This window comes from Typha latifolia, chromosome 4 (assembly GCF_019914945.1).
Source record: "Typha latifolia isolate L0001 chromosome 4, TyphaL0001v2, whole genome shotgun sequence".
NCBI classification, from domain to species: Eukaryota; Viridiplantae; Streptophyta; class Magnoliopsida; order Poales; family Typhaceae; genus Typha; species Typha latifolia.
Genome location: NC_133089.1, coordinates 18,139,347 through 18,155,626, shown reverse-complemented (window position 1 = coordinate 18,155,626; position 16,280 = coordinate 18,139,347). Strand labels below are relative to the sequence as shown.

The 16,280-nt window shown below is 40.6% G+C and overlaps 2 protein-coding genes across 2 annotated transcripts; both read right to left on the bottom strand.

Moving 5' to 3' along the window:
• Positions 1–881: 881 nt before the first annotated feature.
• LOC140785952 (uncharacterized) lies at positions 882–5,111 on the bottom strand. Its single transcript, XM_073134095.1, has 3 exons — positions 4,262–5,111; positions 3,255–3,442; positions 882–1,654 (listed from the first exon to the last, which is right to left on the bottom strand). The coding sequence occupies exons 1-3, from the start codon at positions 4,917–4,919 to the stop codon at positions 1,199–1,201; spliced, it is 1,302 nt and encodes a 433-aa protein (XP_072990196.1). The 5' UTR covers positions 4,920–5,111; the 3' UTR covers positions 882–1,198.
• Positions 5,112–10,758: 5,647 nt separating this feature from the next.
• LOC140787800 (U-box domain-containing protein 30-like) lies at positions 10,759–13,212 on the bottom strand. Its single transcript, XM_073136903.1, has one exon. It carries the CDS (start codon positions 12,525–12,527, stop codon positions 11,169–11,171), a length of 1,359 nt encoding a protein of 452 aa, XP_072993004.1. The 5' UTR covers positions 12,528–13,212; the 3' UTR covers positions 10,759–11,168.
• Between the last annotated feature and the right edge of the window lie 3,068 nt (positions 13,213–16,280).

Here is a 16,280-nt window from a genome sequence, read left to right as displayed (position 1 = left end):
TAAAAAATAGCATTGACCAAATAGACTTGGAAATGGGAAACGATCGGACGAAGTAGTGGGGGCTAAGTAGTTGAATTATAAAAATAAATAAAGAAAAAACATTACCCTGGGGCAAGTTGGGCTAAAACCTAGGCCCATATAGAAGCAGACTTGGCCTAGCTCGCAGTCAACGAAAAGGAAGTTGGATAGTTCCAAATCATTCGGATCTCGAAGGATGATAAGAAGCCAACCCCCCAACTGGCCGAAGTCTTTGATAATGCATAATCTTACTAGCTAGAAAGGGAATAATATCTTCCCGACCCTGGAAAGAGAAATAGAAAAGGGCGAAAGAAAGACAAAAGAGAGATAGGTGAAGTGATGGCGTTGATGGGGAGTGATCAGTTGGGGAGCGTGGTGGGGACGATAAAAGCGAAGGTAATAGGATCACTGCGGAAGAAGAATAAGAAGAATAGTAGTAAGAAGAGTGAGAGCTACGCAAGAATGGAGAAGAGCGCAAGCACCAATGTGGAGATGAGCAGCGCCAGGGCTCGACAACTTATCGCTCGGAACCTCAAGGCTGCCGATCGCCCAGGAAAGATCTGCCTCCCTTCCTAAGTTTCCGTATGCCAATCATTTTTTTCTTTCCTTTTGTTTTAAATTTCATTCGAGTTCTCTATCAGATGCTGCTGGATCTGATAGAAGTATTAAATTTATAGTTTGTAAATCGATGTTTTTTCGGTTTGGAGAAATGGATCAACCTGAGCCGGTGGAATTGACTATATCTGCTATTTATATTGGGCCACCCAGCACCCAGGAGCTGCAATTACTTGATTAATCAAATCTACAAAAAGAAAATTCTCTATAAAAGAATGCTATCAACGCATCGGACCACTAAATCACAGTTATCATAAGATTTATATATTGAACAATTCGTAACCCCAACTCAAGTAAACTGCCACAGAATAAAGTTAAACAGATAAATTGAACTTTGAAAAGTCTAGAACGGAATCACAAAAGCAACATTTATGTACAGGAACGAAAAGAAGAGAAAGAGAATCCAAGGCATAAACAGTTTGCATCATCAAATATAGAACAGAACTAGAAAAGCTCGATCACTTGATTCCGGGTTGTCTAAATAACTGCAGCCATTTTGGTGCGGGGGCCACAAGTTGTTGAATTGTTTGTTTGCATAGACACGATTTTGGAGCTCCTTGGGACATCATTTCTTATCATCATCTTCCTCCAGGTCACTAAAAGATACGTCCTCCTCATCTCCTATATGAATAGCGGTACTTCCTGGGCCACACGTCTCCTCTTCCAGCCAGTCATCCCCATCCTCATCAAACTTCTCAACATTAATTCCCCATGCATGACCAGGATCCTTGCTAGGCTGCACTAGTAGCTCTTCTTCAATGACAGCCTTGTCAACTATTTGACTCTCAGTTGCTAGGACTGGGTGCTTTTCAGTCTCAAAATCAGTTATAGGGATAGTAGTCAGGACTTCCTGTGACTTAGATGGCGAAGTATCATAGATATCTTTCGATGCTGTCCCCTGCTTTTCTGATGGAGCAACAATATCATCTGCTTTCCTGTAGGACAAATCTACAGTAGCTCCCTGTGTGTCCAACTTCCTCCTATTCTGCAATCTCTGCAGCATTTCCCTTGCCTCCACAATCTGCATGGAGGTATTTTACTAAATGATGTCCCTCTTAATAATTTCAGAAAATGCCACATTTAATCATCGAATTGTTACAATTGACAAAGGAAAAGAGAAATTACTCTATGCACATCATACCTAAAAGTATTTGGAAAGTGAACACAATTGCCGGGGAAAGATGATCCGTAAGGATATGCCATCCCGTTAACAAAACTAAAAACTACCAACTCTCAACATGAAAGTCAGCCCTCTTAGGCCTTATGACATTCTATTATCTTTTGGGCCTAATATCTCTATTGATGTTGCTATAGACGTATCTTCAGCCAGAAAGAATATTGATCCAACCATAAGGACGGGCAAAAACAAGAATCGCACTCCTAAGAAATCAATGACATAGTAGTGGAAGAAAATGTATGGGCACCATACCCTTGTATTCAAGGAAGACTTGATTTAGCAAGTGAACTTGTTCTTCTTTAGGCATGTTCCCAAAGATTATATGGAATAGAAGAGACTTCTCCTTCCACTAACAAAGACAGAAACTTCTATCACTAACCAGTAGCTGTAATGGGTTTACCAGATTTTTCCTTGCATGTGTCTCCTTTCAATTAACAGGGCCAATGCTATACAATATCACTATTGACTTCCCATCCTTCTCCTTAAATCACTAAACAGTAGCTGTAGTTGGTTTACTCCTTTAGATTAAGAGGGTCAACTCTTGCACCTCCTATTTAGTGTCCTCTTAACTTTTTCTAGTTTATGCTCCAAAATCTTGTGGACAATAAATTATTTTATGGGATTAAGTAAGATAAAAATAGTAATAAAGAACATGTACTTTTACCAAGTTCAGCCATAACCATTACACTCAGGGACAACAAATACAATACAAAAAATTTCAGCAATACTAATATAAGGGACTTTTGTGAAATACGGTAAGAAATGAGAAGTAAATTTAAGGTCTTCTGTTTAAAGAAGACAGTTAATCATGATGAAAACATACATAATAACTTGAATAGAAAATGGTATAAAAAGTAACTTGTGTTGCATATGCATATAATCAAAAACCAAAGCAAATTACCCCAGCAATATAAAGCATGCAGATGTACCAACAACTAACATTACAATGTAGATGGAAAATGGTGTAAGGAACCATCTGGTTGCAAATGAATATAATCAAGGATGAAAGCAATTAGTTACCTAAGAAATATTAAGCAGGTAGATTTACGAAAAATCAACACCACCATGGCAGGCAGAATCAACTGGCAAATATGTTTTAGGTTCTTAAATTTCACTTGCTGAAGACAGGAAGTGAAGCCACATAAGTGCCAGTAAATTTGACAAAAACTCAGGGGTCAAGATCCTGAACTGTAACTGAATAGCATCATGAGAGCCACTAGCCACCAGATCCATGAGATCACCCTGCTTTCCACCATCATGATGCCGGATGACTACAAGCATACTAGGTAGGACTTAATTATTTATAGTTTGTTCCTATTAGGATAACAAGTTGACACATAATTTCATGCAAAATGGCCTAATATCTATAGATTCTACACAAAAATAATATACATGAAAGGTGCAAAAATGGAAAGCAGATCATGATGGGACTCAAAAATGTTACCTGAGGGGTTGAAAGAAGTTCAGCATCTTGCTTATTCAATCTAGGATGCAGAAGCACAAAGTAAATTTTCCAAAAGCACCCTTCGCTCATATGACTTGGGCAAAGCTCAATCCTTAAAGCTGCTAATCTAGGTGCAAGGCGCTCAACAGCTAGTGCGTGCTCTTGTTGGGCATCAGACATGTCAAAATCTGAGCAGCATTTTATTAAAAGTTGAAGTTAGCAGAAGTTCCAGAAAAAAAAACTGTAATCTCCACTCCAAATAGCATTAACAAAATGAAGGTTTTGTTCTTGCTCAAGAAAGCAAACATGCTCCCAACATATATACAGGCATATGATAGAAATTTTAGAAAAGGCTAATATCAGTGCAGGCCTTAAACATGTCACCATACTATGACATAAAGAAAATCAGGAATGAAATAAAGCACAAAATTAGGATTTAGGAATTTGTGAAGTAACTTCAAAATTGATGAAGGGTTAGATGTTCCTTAAATCATTCGTCTCTGACTAAGCATAACAAAATATATCAAAGAATAGCTTACATATGAATACAAAGTGCTGACTCATTTGAGGATCATAATAATGTGCCTTAGTCTTTGTCGAAAAGTAAACAATTACACTTTCTTCGCCTTTTCGTTTGACATCCGAATACTTTATTTTTCATATTACTCTAAGTCTTGTCATTCTTAGAAAGTGACTGAAAAATCAGGCACAGATGTGAAAACAATACACACGATTCCAGATAACAGTATGGTCATTTTCCCATACCCACCCTAGAAACATAGCCTTCTCAACATAGCTACTGCACATATAATGCCACTGCATATATTCTGATTCATCAATTTGAGAAGTGTTTATATATGAAGAACATATTATTCTATCAATTGGTTGACATATGAGACTTCAAATTGCAATTCAAGGCGTCAAATTTTAATAAAATCACACAAAAGAAGGTGTTTAGATCAGTTAAGCTTTAATAGTACTAAAAGAAATATTAGATGAAGACAAACCGTCAGAATCTTCCTCATCGGGAAGCAACGGGAAATCCAACCACGTCTCCGGATGCATCGAGATGTTCCTCGCAAAAGTCAGCACCTCATCCGTCACACCAATCGCACCGTCGTTGTAGCCGGGAGTCTTCCGATCGATTTGCTCCTCCCCCGCCTCCTCCTCCTCCTCCTCCTCCTCCTCCTCAGAACCAAATGGGAGAAAAGTGGAGGCGATCTTGGAGATCTCCGAAACCGCTTTATGGCTGGATAGCTTCGAGATTCCGGTCCTAAACTTCCCCCCGATCTCAGCGAAATCGCTCCGTATCCCCCCGGTCGCTGGCGAATCGGACGCCTCCGCATCTTCTCTGCGATCGTATGGCGAGGACGTGTCGTCGGGGGCGGAGGAAGAGGTGGCGGTTTGTGTGGGGGGAGGGGCTAAGAAGGAGGCGACTCCCCAAAACTGGCGGGTCAAGGTTTTCTTAAGCTCGGAGAGGTCTTCCTTAACGCCTCGGGTCGGGGAATCCGGATCCGTGGGCGTCTCTTCCTCGCCGCCAGTTCGCAAAATCTCTGAATATTCGTGGGATCTCGCAGGCGGACTGTTAGGGCTTCGGTCGTCTTCTTCATCCGCGTCGTCGGGTGGGAGGAGAGAGTTCGCGATGGACCTCGCCAGCCATGACATCGTCGGTGGGTTGGGTCGAATCCTCGATGGAGATGCGCGAGCGAACTTGGAAGAAGATGGGGGAGAAAAAAAAAAAGGTGGTTTGGCTTTTGGTTTTGTTTGATCGGCTAATACTACTTTACTTGCTACGGGTTGTCTTTATTACAAGGGGCTATTAGTGGATTAATGATGGACTCTTTTTCAAGATAAGACAACATTGTTCGTTTCTTCTTTCACTTTAAACAAGGTTAAGAATATTAATTTATACTCTTAAAAATCACATAACCTCTAATTATATCAGAAAGGATTCGTCGTTAAAAAAATTGCATCCCTTTAACCTCTAATTTAGTAATGATTAAGAAACTCTTTTCTTTTTCCCAGTATACTGCAATATCAGAGATTAATATAGCAGAGGCCACCAGAAACAAGGCTCGTGGACAGGAACCCAACCCAGAATTGATAGGCCCAAATATGTTTGAAGTAGGCCCTCGAATTTAGATTAATATAGCAGAGCCCAGCCCATGCTGACAGAACGTTGGAAGCTCGTCAGTCGTCAGGAGTGACGGACGCGCTATGCGTCCAACATCAGCAGCAACTGGTCTTCACTTACGCCATGCCATGATACGCTAGCTTCTTGGAAACTGGCGGTCTCTCCTTCTCTCTTTCTCCTCTTGCAGATTAAAAAGATAGAAAATTTTCTTTTATTAATCTTTTCGTTTAGGCTTTCATGATTCTTTTTCTTAAGGCCAGCTCAGCTCTAGTGTAGCTCGCACGTGTATATAGACGGGTTATAAGTACGTATTTGAGTGAATAATAATAATTAATAATACGCAGTTTCACTTCATGCCAATTAAATGGGTCGTTTTGGCTCTATAACCTGTAACGAAATTACCAGCATCACGTCTTCTAACACCCGCAAATACTCCTCAACCGGACGGACGAATCATATATTGTTGGAAGAGTAAATGATCGCTGTTACTAACAAATGCTAAAGAAAAAAACCCTAATCTCTGTGAAACGGTGATAAGTTGACTACAATTACTCCAAATTAAATAAATCTCCTCCAGAGCAATCTATCTGCTTGTTTATTTTACCATCAGCTGCTGCGTACGTACTATATTTTTGCGACATACATACATACTAGTGTGTGTATATATATATATATATATATGTATGCGCGCATCTGCTGACGTATCATACTTTATCAATATAAGTATAGCTTGCCCTGTATTCCTAAGCAAAATAACCAAACCCAAGCTACGTACGTACTACAAGCACAAGAGAATGAAGTACGTACGTATATATTAAGTTCATATATCATTATAATTATCTAATAAAAAGTATATATCATTATAATTAAGCACCTCATAAATACTAAAGCACACAATGGGTGCCATATATATCTGAAAGCCTACAATGCTCTCAGAAGAGATGCTAAGAAATATTAAATCCATGCTCCATCGCAGCCATTGTTCCTGGGCTCAGTATAGGTGCAGCACACCAAGCGAAGTAATCAGCTGCGTCCAGCGAAGGCGCAACCATACGTGCAGCTCCACCGTCACCAGTCGAACAACTATTCAGCATAGCTCCCTGGCCTTGATAGTTAACCGGACCACCTCCGGCGTATAGCAGAGCATTACCATTCATCACCAATGCCGGTGGCGGTGGCGGCGGAGGCGGCATGCTGTGAGGGAATATCTCAATTGGCGGCGGCCGTGGTGGCAGAATGCATGTGAGCGGTTGCGGGGCTGTGTCTCTGGTCGGTGCACCGGTGAGCTGATGAACGACTCTGCGGAAGTCGTCGGGGTGCACCCGGAAAAACCTTGGCATCGGCCGCTCAGGCCTCCTCCAGTACGGCGCCTTCGCCGGGGTGGTTTTGGGGACGGCTTTCATTTTCCGACGCCGCGGTAGTGACGGTGGTGGTGGGGGCGGCGGTGGCAGTGGCAGTGGAGTTGAGTTTGTTCGGTGCTCGTGGATTTGTAGTTGAGGATGATGACCAGCTCTGAATTCCATTTTTAACCAATCTGAAGTCTTAGATCGATGCTGGTAATTTATGTACTATGTAGGTGGTCGGCTGAGTTTGGGATTTGGGACTTGCTGATGTCATCATTGGCGACTGCATCCGAAACACGCACGTGGCACGCTGGATCAAGACGAGGGGGCGTTACCGCTTACCATGAGGTTAGTTTGACGTATTTCATATGTATCATAAGTTGTCCTCTTATTGGCTTCTTTGATCGCCTTTTCTTCTTCTATATATGAAAAATAGCTGTATCTAGAAACTACTTTCTAAACACTGACAGAGGCGCTGAAAAAAATAGAGGAAAGAAAAAAAAATAAAAATAAAGTAAAAATCGATTTTGTAATATTCAGGTTATAAAACTACCAAAAGCATTTTTGCTTTTATTTTTAAAAATAAAAGACTCAATTTATTGATTGAATTTCACCTTTTATCAATCAATTAACTATGTACATATTAACGTAATATACTCACAAATATTTGGTAATTGATAAAGTAGTAGGAAAGGGGGAGGGTTCCAATTAAAAATAGCCATGGCCTGTAGCCTTTAGGGAGCTCTTCACAGGTCAAAGAGGCACTCGACCTCTCTCTTGTTCCTTCTAGACCTAAGCCTTCTTCGGGCCAAGCTTTCTTATGTAGATTGGCTCGCTCCAATTTGTCCAAAGGACGACAAAGGAAAACTAATTAGTAGTCTATGAATTGCACAGAGTGATGATGTGTACTAATAAAGATGGTTTGCTGTGGAAAACACTTTTATGCAGACGTGAACCAAACCTAATCAATCATATGGTTGTACGTATTTTCATCAGAATGACACACACCATACATCACGGAATTCTCATATATATTTTAAATACTGAATAATCTTTTTTAGTCTTTAGATTAATCATAAATTAAATTTTTAAAAAAAGGTAATATTCTCTTCGATATTTAGATTCAACAATTAGACGGTCCTTTAAAAAAAAAACAAAAATTCTAAATCATACAACATACACTACTACTTCAGCGGAAAACCGATAAATAGCAATGTGAATATTCATGAATTTATAATCTCTTCTATAAACTAATAAGACTTAAATAATCGGGATGCAGTGGTAATCTGGATACTAGATATTGCTATCACAGCAACATAGCAGCTGCAACTTTGTTTTACATTCAATGATAACTATATCGTCACTTTATTTACTATTATTATTTTTTGGCCATGTTTAATTTTTGACTAAAGAAAATAAAATTCTAAATTAGATGTTATAATTTTTACTCCTAAAATTGCTTCTCTAATTTAGAATGTGATAATTTAATATTTGGCTGTAAATTAGAATAAATTATATAATAGTAAATCTTGATGTGACATAAAATTGAGGTAAGAATATAAATAATAAGTAGAAACTAACACAAATATTTTTTTCATTTGATATGTAAATTTTAAATTAAAATAATTTTATTTTTTGCTGGTATGCAATACATATTAATAAGTATTTTTGAATAAGAAATAAGATGGATCGGTGATTGGAGAGATAAAAATAGGTGAGAAATTAAGTAGAAAATTTTAATTTGTGAAATCAGATAATTGAGTTATATGAGAAATGAGAGGAGATTTTTAAGATACTTTTAGTTAAATTAAGAGAAGAATTATAGTTGAGTTTATGTGTCGGATAATTTGAATATTTGATTATAAATTTATAGTAATATGTATTAACTTAAATCGAGAAAAGAAAATAACTTAGAACAACCAGATGGGGCTTTTAAGATTGTCTCCTTGCTATAATTTTTGGAGTTTGTACCTAAAATTTCAAGAAAATCTTTGATAAAATGTAAAGTGGGACCGACGTAGTGGACCAACGAAAGCATCATCACCTAAGCTAACAATTGAAGAGTTTGGTGCAGCTGCTTCTGGGAGCCAAATAGCCTAACAATTTGGTTGGATAAATCAGTATTATTATGGAGTTTTCTTATTCAACTCCTTCACTAAATCACAATTTATTTATTAAAAACAACATTACTTGCACTTTTGTCATCCCAAGCCCATCCGTAACCTGAATATAATGAGACTGTCATCTCATCAATGTAACGTTACAAGCTTGAGGCAAATTAAATGCTCAGTAGATATTCATTACTGTATATATCCATACTCCTCGATATCAGATTGTACCATTTGCAGCATAAAACGAGCCACCTTGGCATTAATATTTACTGTAAGAACTAGGAACTGGGCCATCCCATAGCCCACTTGATCCAGCCCATGCTTTATAACCCTAAACCTGATGCACTCTTTGGGTTGTGGACGAAACGTGTACACAAACCAGGTGAGAAGAAGCATAGAGAGAACCTTTCTTTGTGGGTACACAGATCTTGGATCTTAGTTCATCTAGGAATAAAAACTCCACTAACTTTCTCTAGATTGATGAGACTTTCAGCTCCAAGCTTAGCTGGCAACTTTGTTTGTATCCAATAGAACCCTAGTATCGCACCACCATCTCACTGCAAAGAGTCTGGCATTGTCTACTGCGTGGGGGCCAAAAAGGTGCCATGGTGACACTCGCAGCTTTTGTTACTGCCCCTATGTATGAAATCCAAACTTGACTGCCATGAGAAAACAATTAAAACGACTTGCATTCCAACTCCATATATGGAGTTATATATATATATATATATATATTTAATTTTTCCTTCTCAAAATGACAACCACCAAGCAAAAAACTTCATCTCAACTTCCATGATTCTAGGAGCCACATTCTTGACATCGATCTTAGGATTTCCTTCAGCAAGTGTCCATTTATTTATTTTCAGAATCCCGTCGTCACTGATATAAGGGCAGTGGCTTTGACTAACAAACGCACATGCTATACCAACCACTGAAACAAGTGCTCCACCCTGTAATATTAGTGTAGTGGTGCACTAAGAGATCAATGATTCAAGTGCGCAGGGGCAGTGCTTGAATATGTCAGAAGCTATGTGGCTTGTTGGTTGAGTGCAGAGCAGATTACAATGCTCCTCAGAGCACTCAAGCTCCACAACCCACTCTTGAGTCTTGACAAGCTTCTGAAAGATTAACTCATACACCAAGAAATTAAATTAATAATCTCCCAAGAATTCTTCTCATTGTCCACATGAACACTGTGACAGAACGTATATTTTGAAGCAGAGTGTGATCAAAAGGAATTACTAATTAAATTTGAAAAGTACAGCAAATGGGTTTTTGTGTACAAAGAGCAAAGCAAGAGGAGGCTGAAGGGAGGAGTGGTGGTGTGTCATGGAGAGGTCTTGTCAATAGATCTTTCTAAAGCAATTATATATATATATATATATATATATATATATATAGATTTCCTTTCTTTTTGGGCAAAATTGACTGCACCCAGTCAATGGTCATCACTTCCCCAAAAGTAGTAAGAAAGTATTAGGTGATTAGCTCTCAGCTGCAGTTAGACCACTACTTTGCAACCCACATAATAAAGTAGGGCCAGAAGCCTAAACACTTTTACGGTTTCTAGACACCTTGGAACCAAAAATAAGAACCTATTGCATAATTGATAAATCTCCATGTCTGGATGCTGCTTTCTACGATTGTTAACTGGATTTGGAAATCTGGAGGGCGTTGCAGCAGTGAAATATCTACATCTACAAATAGAAAAGACAACATGGGCCAATCATCAAATTACATTCTCTCAAGGAAATTATAAGATATAGCCCATCCAATGGAATATGAACGAGAACATTTGAACTACAGAAAGACCCAGAAAATCGAATGAGGTTTTGATTTCTGGCAATGACTCGTTTGCCGGTAGCAGACGGGTGTAGAGTTGTCTCGCAGTTCATAAATTACATCAAGAAAAGAGATGCGCAAGCTCAAACAGAGACCCACATTCTCAATTAATCACAGGAAGAGCTCGAATTCTTACAGAGAAACCAAAACTGGCTATCCAATACACCAATCTCATTGACTTGGCTTATTGAGAGGAGGAAAACTCCTGAATCTCGGACAGTGGGATTCCAAATCCACAATGCTCGCCGCCAATCATCTACATTTTGATGCTTCTTCTTGTAGGAAGAATCAATAGAACAGAGATAGACAAAGTATTCATATTTATACAGAGGAGAAACAAATCTTATATACCCCCTCCCCCCCACCCCTTGCTTGCACAAGCAACCAAATTCTTGTCCAACTCGAATGGAGATTCCTCTACATTCTCTGTTCATTCAAATCCCAATTCCAATCGAATTTAAGCAAGCTGTTTGTAATCTTATCGTCATTGGATCGTCCTCGTGAGCTTGCACTTGGAAATGAAAAGCGTAGCGGTGTAATTGAGACTACAAAGCTTCAGCAATTCTGCGGACCGCTGCTTTACCTCCGGGCTACATCCACTCTGTATAACAAGCAGCAGTTTTGCAGCCAAGCCAGCCTCCACCGCCATTGACGCGCATTCCTCGGGCGCAAGCTTACACACCGCCCACAAGATCGACAGCGCATACTGTGTACAGGCCTCGGATACCCTCATCAGTAGCCTCACCGCATTGGGGATGGTCTCCGGGCAATCCTTCAAAGCCAACCTCCCTTCCGGGATCGACGAGAGCTCGTCTAAGATCCGCAATGCCAATTCCAAGCAATCAGGACTTAAATTGGGTAATTGCTCCACCAGCTGTGGCACCGCACCAACACTCACCACCAAGCTCTGGACTTGCTTGTGCGAGCAAATCGTCTTGAGCAATCCGAGTCCGGGCAAAATCCCACTTGGATTTCTCCGATCTTTGACAAGCCTCAACAATCCGACGAAAAGACTCAAACTTGATACGATCTCTGATCGGAAGCCCTTCTCCTCCATCAGCATCTCGATGAAACGAGTACAGTTGATCTTGGTCTCGACGGTTCCTTCGTTGAGCAGGTCGACTACGAGGGAGATCTTCGCTGGCTGCATCAGGTTGGTTTTGGATTCGGAGTCGAGCGAGAGGTTGACGAGAATGGCGACCGCCTCGGAGCCGACGGCGTGAGAAGTGAATGGACCCAAGAGGGAGGAGAGGAGGGCAATCCCGCCATTGTCGGCGACGGTCTTCTTAACGGAGATGTTGGAGATAACGAGAGATTGGAGCTCCTTAAGGGTTTGTACTCGGGTTTGGCCCTTGACCTTGTTGCGGAGGGCAGCAACGAGGTCGGCGGCGCGGCCATTGACGTCCTCGGAGCGCTTCTTGAAGCGGAGGTAGCGCTGGGAGAACCAGGTATGGATCAATTGGTGGAGGGTGCGGTTGGGGGTAACGGCATCGTCCCAGAGCTCTTGCATGGTGGTGGGACAGGTGAGATGACCCATGGAGAACCATTTGAGGATATTAGAGCGCTCGTAGGTTTGCCCTGTGCAGAGGGTGACGGGATCCACCATCGGCTCAAGGGAAATGGGGCAGATGAACACGGTGGGCACCTCCTCCACCTTAGAGTCCAGCTCCTCTATCATCTTCCTTAGGTCAAGCTTCTCGGTGGTGGTACCGCCGACGCCGCCGGAGAGGCCGAGTACTCCTCCGCCGCCGCCCAAGATGCCATCTTTGACGGCCGTTTCCAGATCTAGGACTTGCCCACCTCCCTCGAGCCTCCAAGAAGGGGGCTGCTGGTACTGCGGCATCTTATAAACGAGACCCCAAGTGTTAATTTTTTAGCAGGGGGGATGGAAAAGGTGGGAGACTGAGAGGACTAGGAGGAGTAGGAGGAGAAGAAGAAGGAGGAAAGCTCTGCTTTTGGAGATGTGGTGGTGGTGCTGGTGGAGGTGGTTGTTGCTCCAGTCAAAAGAATGGGAGCCATCATTGTCAGCAGCATCATGGACTTATAATCTCCTCCCCCTACCACAATCCTCTTCACTGGGCTCAGGGGAAAAGGTGAAATCATCAGGCAAAGAAAGCAAATCTCTATGACCCAGATCACAAGTAAGAAGAAAGCTCCCAACTTTTTGTTGGGAAGAAAGAGAAAAATACAAGATAGGAAAAGAAATAAAGGAAAATAACTAAGAATTCAAATGAATGAATCCATAAGAGATCTGGGGGAAAAATGGATGCGAACCAGGGGCACAGACACTGAGATCTAGCAGTGAGATACAGAAAGACAGGGTGGGGAGGAAGAGAGAGAGGAGTTTTTTTAAATGTTTTTTTTTTTTTAATTTTTCTTTCTGAAGGAGAGAGAGAGGGGGAGTTTTTATTTTAATGTTTTTCTATTTTTCTTTCTGAAGGAATTAAGTAGAAATAAGTTAAGAGGACTGTAATTTAATAAAAGGTGAGAGGGGGTGAGATTGGGCCCCTCTCTCCTGCGTCTGTCTGCTCTCTTCTGCTCTGCTCTGTGTCTGTCTTGGAAAATACCCTCGGAGAAATATGTTTTTAAATAAATAAAAAAAAAAAAATATATATATATATATATATATATATTAAAAAGGTTTTCTTTTACTTTTGTTTTGGGAAGGGGAATAGTGATGGAGGGAGTGGGAGACCGGCAGTAGACGGAGGCAGAGTGACTCGTCTCGGCTCGCGCACCACACGTGCAGTCGTGTCCACTCCTGTTTCGCCGTAATCTCCCCGGGGTTCTCCCTTCGTGCTCTATACGAACCGTGACTACTCAGACGTAATGACTGATTTGTCCTTCAAATTAAATATAATTAATAACAAAAGCCCCAATTATATTTCTCTGTTAAGATTGGTGAATAAATAAAGTGGGCCTTACCAAAGGCGGTCCCGACTTCCCACGCACACACACTCCGTGCCAAGTGGGGGTAAGTTCATGCCCAATTACTAATGTGTGCAGGATTCAGTGTATTAATGCATATATGGATAGCTAGTTTGTCCCACCGTAATTTTCGAACTGGTCTCACTTTGATTGGCCTGTTAGCTTATTGTAATCAAGACAGCAAAATAATTAACATTTGTTGCACAAATTCTCTTTTTCTTCTTCTTTTTTTTTTGAATGATCATCATCTACGGAAAGCATTTCTAACCCGCTGTCTTTCCCGATGCTTGTCGGTAATTAGTTGTTGCTGCTGACTCTTCCAATTCCTATTACCATTAGCAACACCGACACGAATGCTGTACAATGATGGTGTTTCTCTGAATCTCTTTTCTCTCTAGGATTAAATAGAAGTCTCCCTATCCTCTTTTTTATTCTCAGACTCTCTCTTTACGTACACGTGTTGCGAGAAGGAAGACTGGAGTTTAGGTGTAGAGTAGATGTGATGGAACGTATGTGCTGCAGATCGCAGCTAAAGTGCTACACTATTGCAACAAAATGCAACCCAGTGAGCTTCTCAGAGGGTGATTGACCCAACGTGCGATCACAGTACACCATAAGATGTGAGACAAGTGATGCTCCTCCACCCCCACACCCCCTTCTTAGTTCTTATCCTCCCAGGAAGACAAGACTCTATGACTTCACTAACCATAATATATGAATCTCTTTATAATAATTACATTAAGAAAGAATCCTTCTTTTTCTCGAATACTCGAATTACATGCATAATCCGTATGGCGAAATAAACGTTAGCCGAGGGCAAATCGGTCCGTTTAAGGGACGGATGAGATAGAGGAGTAAAGGAAGGGAAAGGAGGAAGTGCCAGCTCAGCAGTTGGACTGACAACCTGGGGGAGGGGGTAGCTTTGACCGTACGCCTCGGGGGAGGGGGGGAGCTTATCCTTTTCTCTCCTTTGACCGCTTTGCACGGTGGCCCCCACGTTGCTTGCTGCGGGGGAGAGCCACTCGGCATTCGACACGTAGACATCCACCTTGGCCCTTCTGCGGAGATTCAAAAGATGAAATAGAAAAAGGGGTTTGATTCAGAAAGGAAGTGGTGGACAAAATGATTTATAATTTGTTGCAAGCCTAGTTGATATTATTCTGAAGCAATGAACTCAATCAAATAGGCGAGGTGACAAGATTAGATATTTTGGATTTCTTTCGAAACCAGGATGTAAACCTGAATAATAAATATAGTTTTAGCTTTAATCTTTTTGTGCCCCACTCGTAGAACATTAGATACAGTTAGGGATCGAGTAAATTTATGCCCAAGGGCAGCACCCATGTTAGGATGAGGGCGTCTATTCGACAACTGGGCATTTTTATTAGGTGTTGGCTTTCCCAGAATTATTGACATGTGATGGGCCAATATGGCAATACGCCTTTTGCGTGCCTCTTAATCCCATCTAAATAAATTGCTAGCCTAAGCCTCCAACTGATCTCAAAACTGCTCCATACTTTAATAATATTTATTATGACAAGTGGTTAAATACGCAATTATCCACTACAATATTGGTGCCTAATCACACTCTTCTGACGTCCGCGATTGCATGTAAGACGTCCTTTTCTCCTCCTTTCAAATTCCAAAGAAAGATGAAAAGGATCCCATACACTTTATGCACTAATCTGAGAATTTTTTTTAAAAAAAAATAATAATAATCCAAGTTGGTTGCTTTCCTTTGCTTGAATTATATAAAGACGTTGTTATTTTGATGACAATGACATAAGACGACGATAGTGCTTATTCTATGCCACGAAGCATTTTGTTTGTAAATTAAAGATGGGCTCAGGGCTCGTGAGGTCGCACGCGCTTGCAGCACTTTGTCTGACCGGTCAGAGCCCAAGCGGGGGAGCATTTCTTGATGTTGCCAACCAATTAGCTTTCATTTGTTCCTTTGACCGTGACATCATACGAAAATCACCATTATTAATTTATTATTAATTTATTATTTTTAATGTAAAAGTTAGTATACTGTGATGGAACGAAAGGAGGAGGGAGTGAAAAATAAAATAATTTAAAAAAGATTTTTTTTAAAAAAAAGGGGAGAGAGACTGAGGAGATACTTATTTTTGAATTAAGATGGCTCCCACACTTTGTCTTCAGACCAATTGTTTTTGTGGTTGGACACCTTGAAGGATATCAGCTAGCGTAATAAATAATTTTGATCCACATCTAGGTCCAACCCAATTGTTAATTAGATCCCTTGAGGGCCCAATCAAATATCGAACGCTAAAGAAAAGGATAGGAACATCAGCTTATCTTTACAGCTCGGATGCAATTCCTATGTGGTTCGATGTAAGCGGATCTGAAAAACATAAAACAATTGTATGATGTTTAAGGGAGTGATTTTGCTGATCAATATAAAACTTATAATTTTATGTAATACTTTTATTATTATTATTTTTTTAAAAAAAATCAATGGATTCGATCTACTTTATATTAGCAGATGTGACACAGTAAAATTAATATCCCTAAACCTACCCCCACAATTGGAAGATTATTGACTTTGCCATTGGAAAGAGGTGCCCTGCCATTTGCCAAGATTAATAGCATACTTGTGTAGACCACAGGTGCGTGCAGCTGTGGTTTGTGTTCGAATTGGGCCAAA

Excerpts from the sequence above, each read along its gene's own strand:
- LOC140785952 (XM_073134095.1), bottom strand. The coding sequence starts at position 4,919 with ATGTCATGGCTGGCGAGGTCCATCGCGAACTCTCTCCTCCCACCCGAC. Across the intron at positions 3,443-4,261 it reads CGATGAGGAAGATTCTGACG|ATTTTGACATGTCTGATGCC; the intron begins GTTTGTCTTCAT and ends AATGCTGCTCAG. Across the intron at positions 1,655-3,254 it reads AACTTCTTTCAACCCCTCAG|ATTGTGGAGGCAAGGGAAAT; the intron begins GTAACATTTTTG and ends ACCTCCATGCAG.
- LOC140787800 (XM_073136903.1), bottom strand. The coding sequence starts at position 12,527 with ATGCCGCAGTACCAGCAGCCCCCTTCTTGGAGGCTCGAGGGAGGTGGG.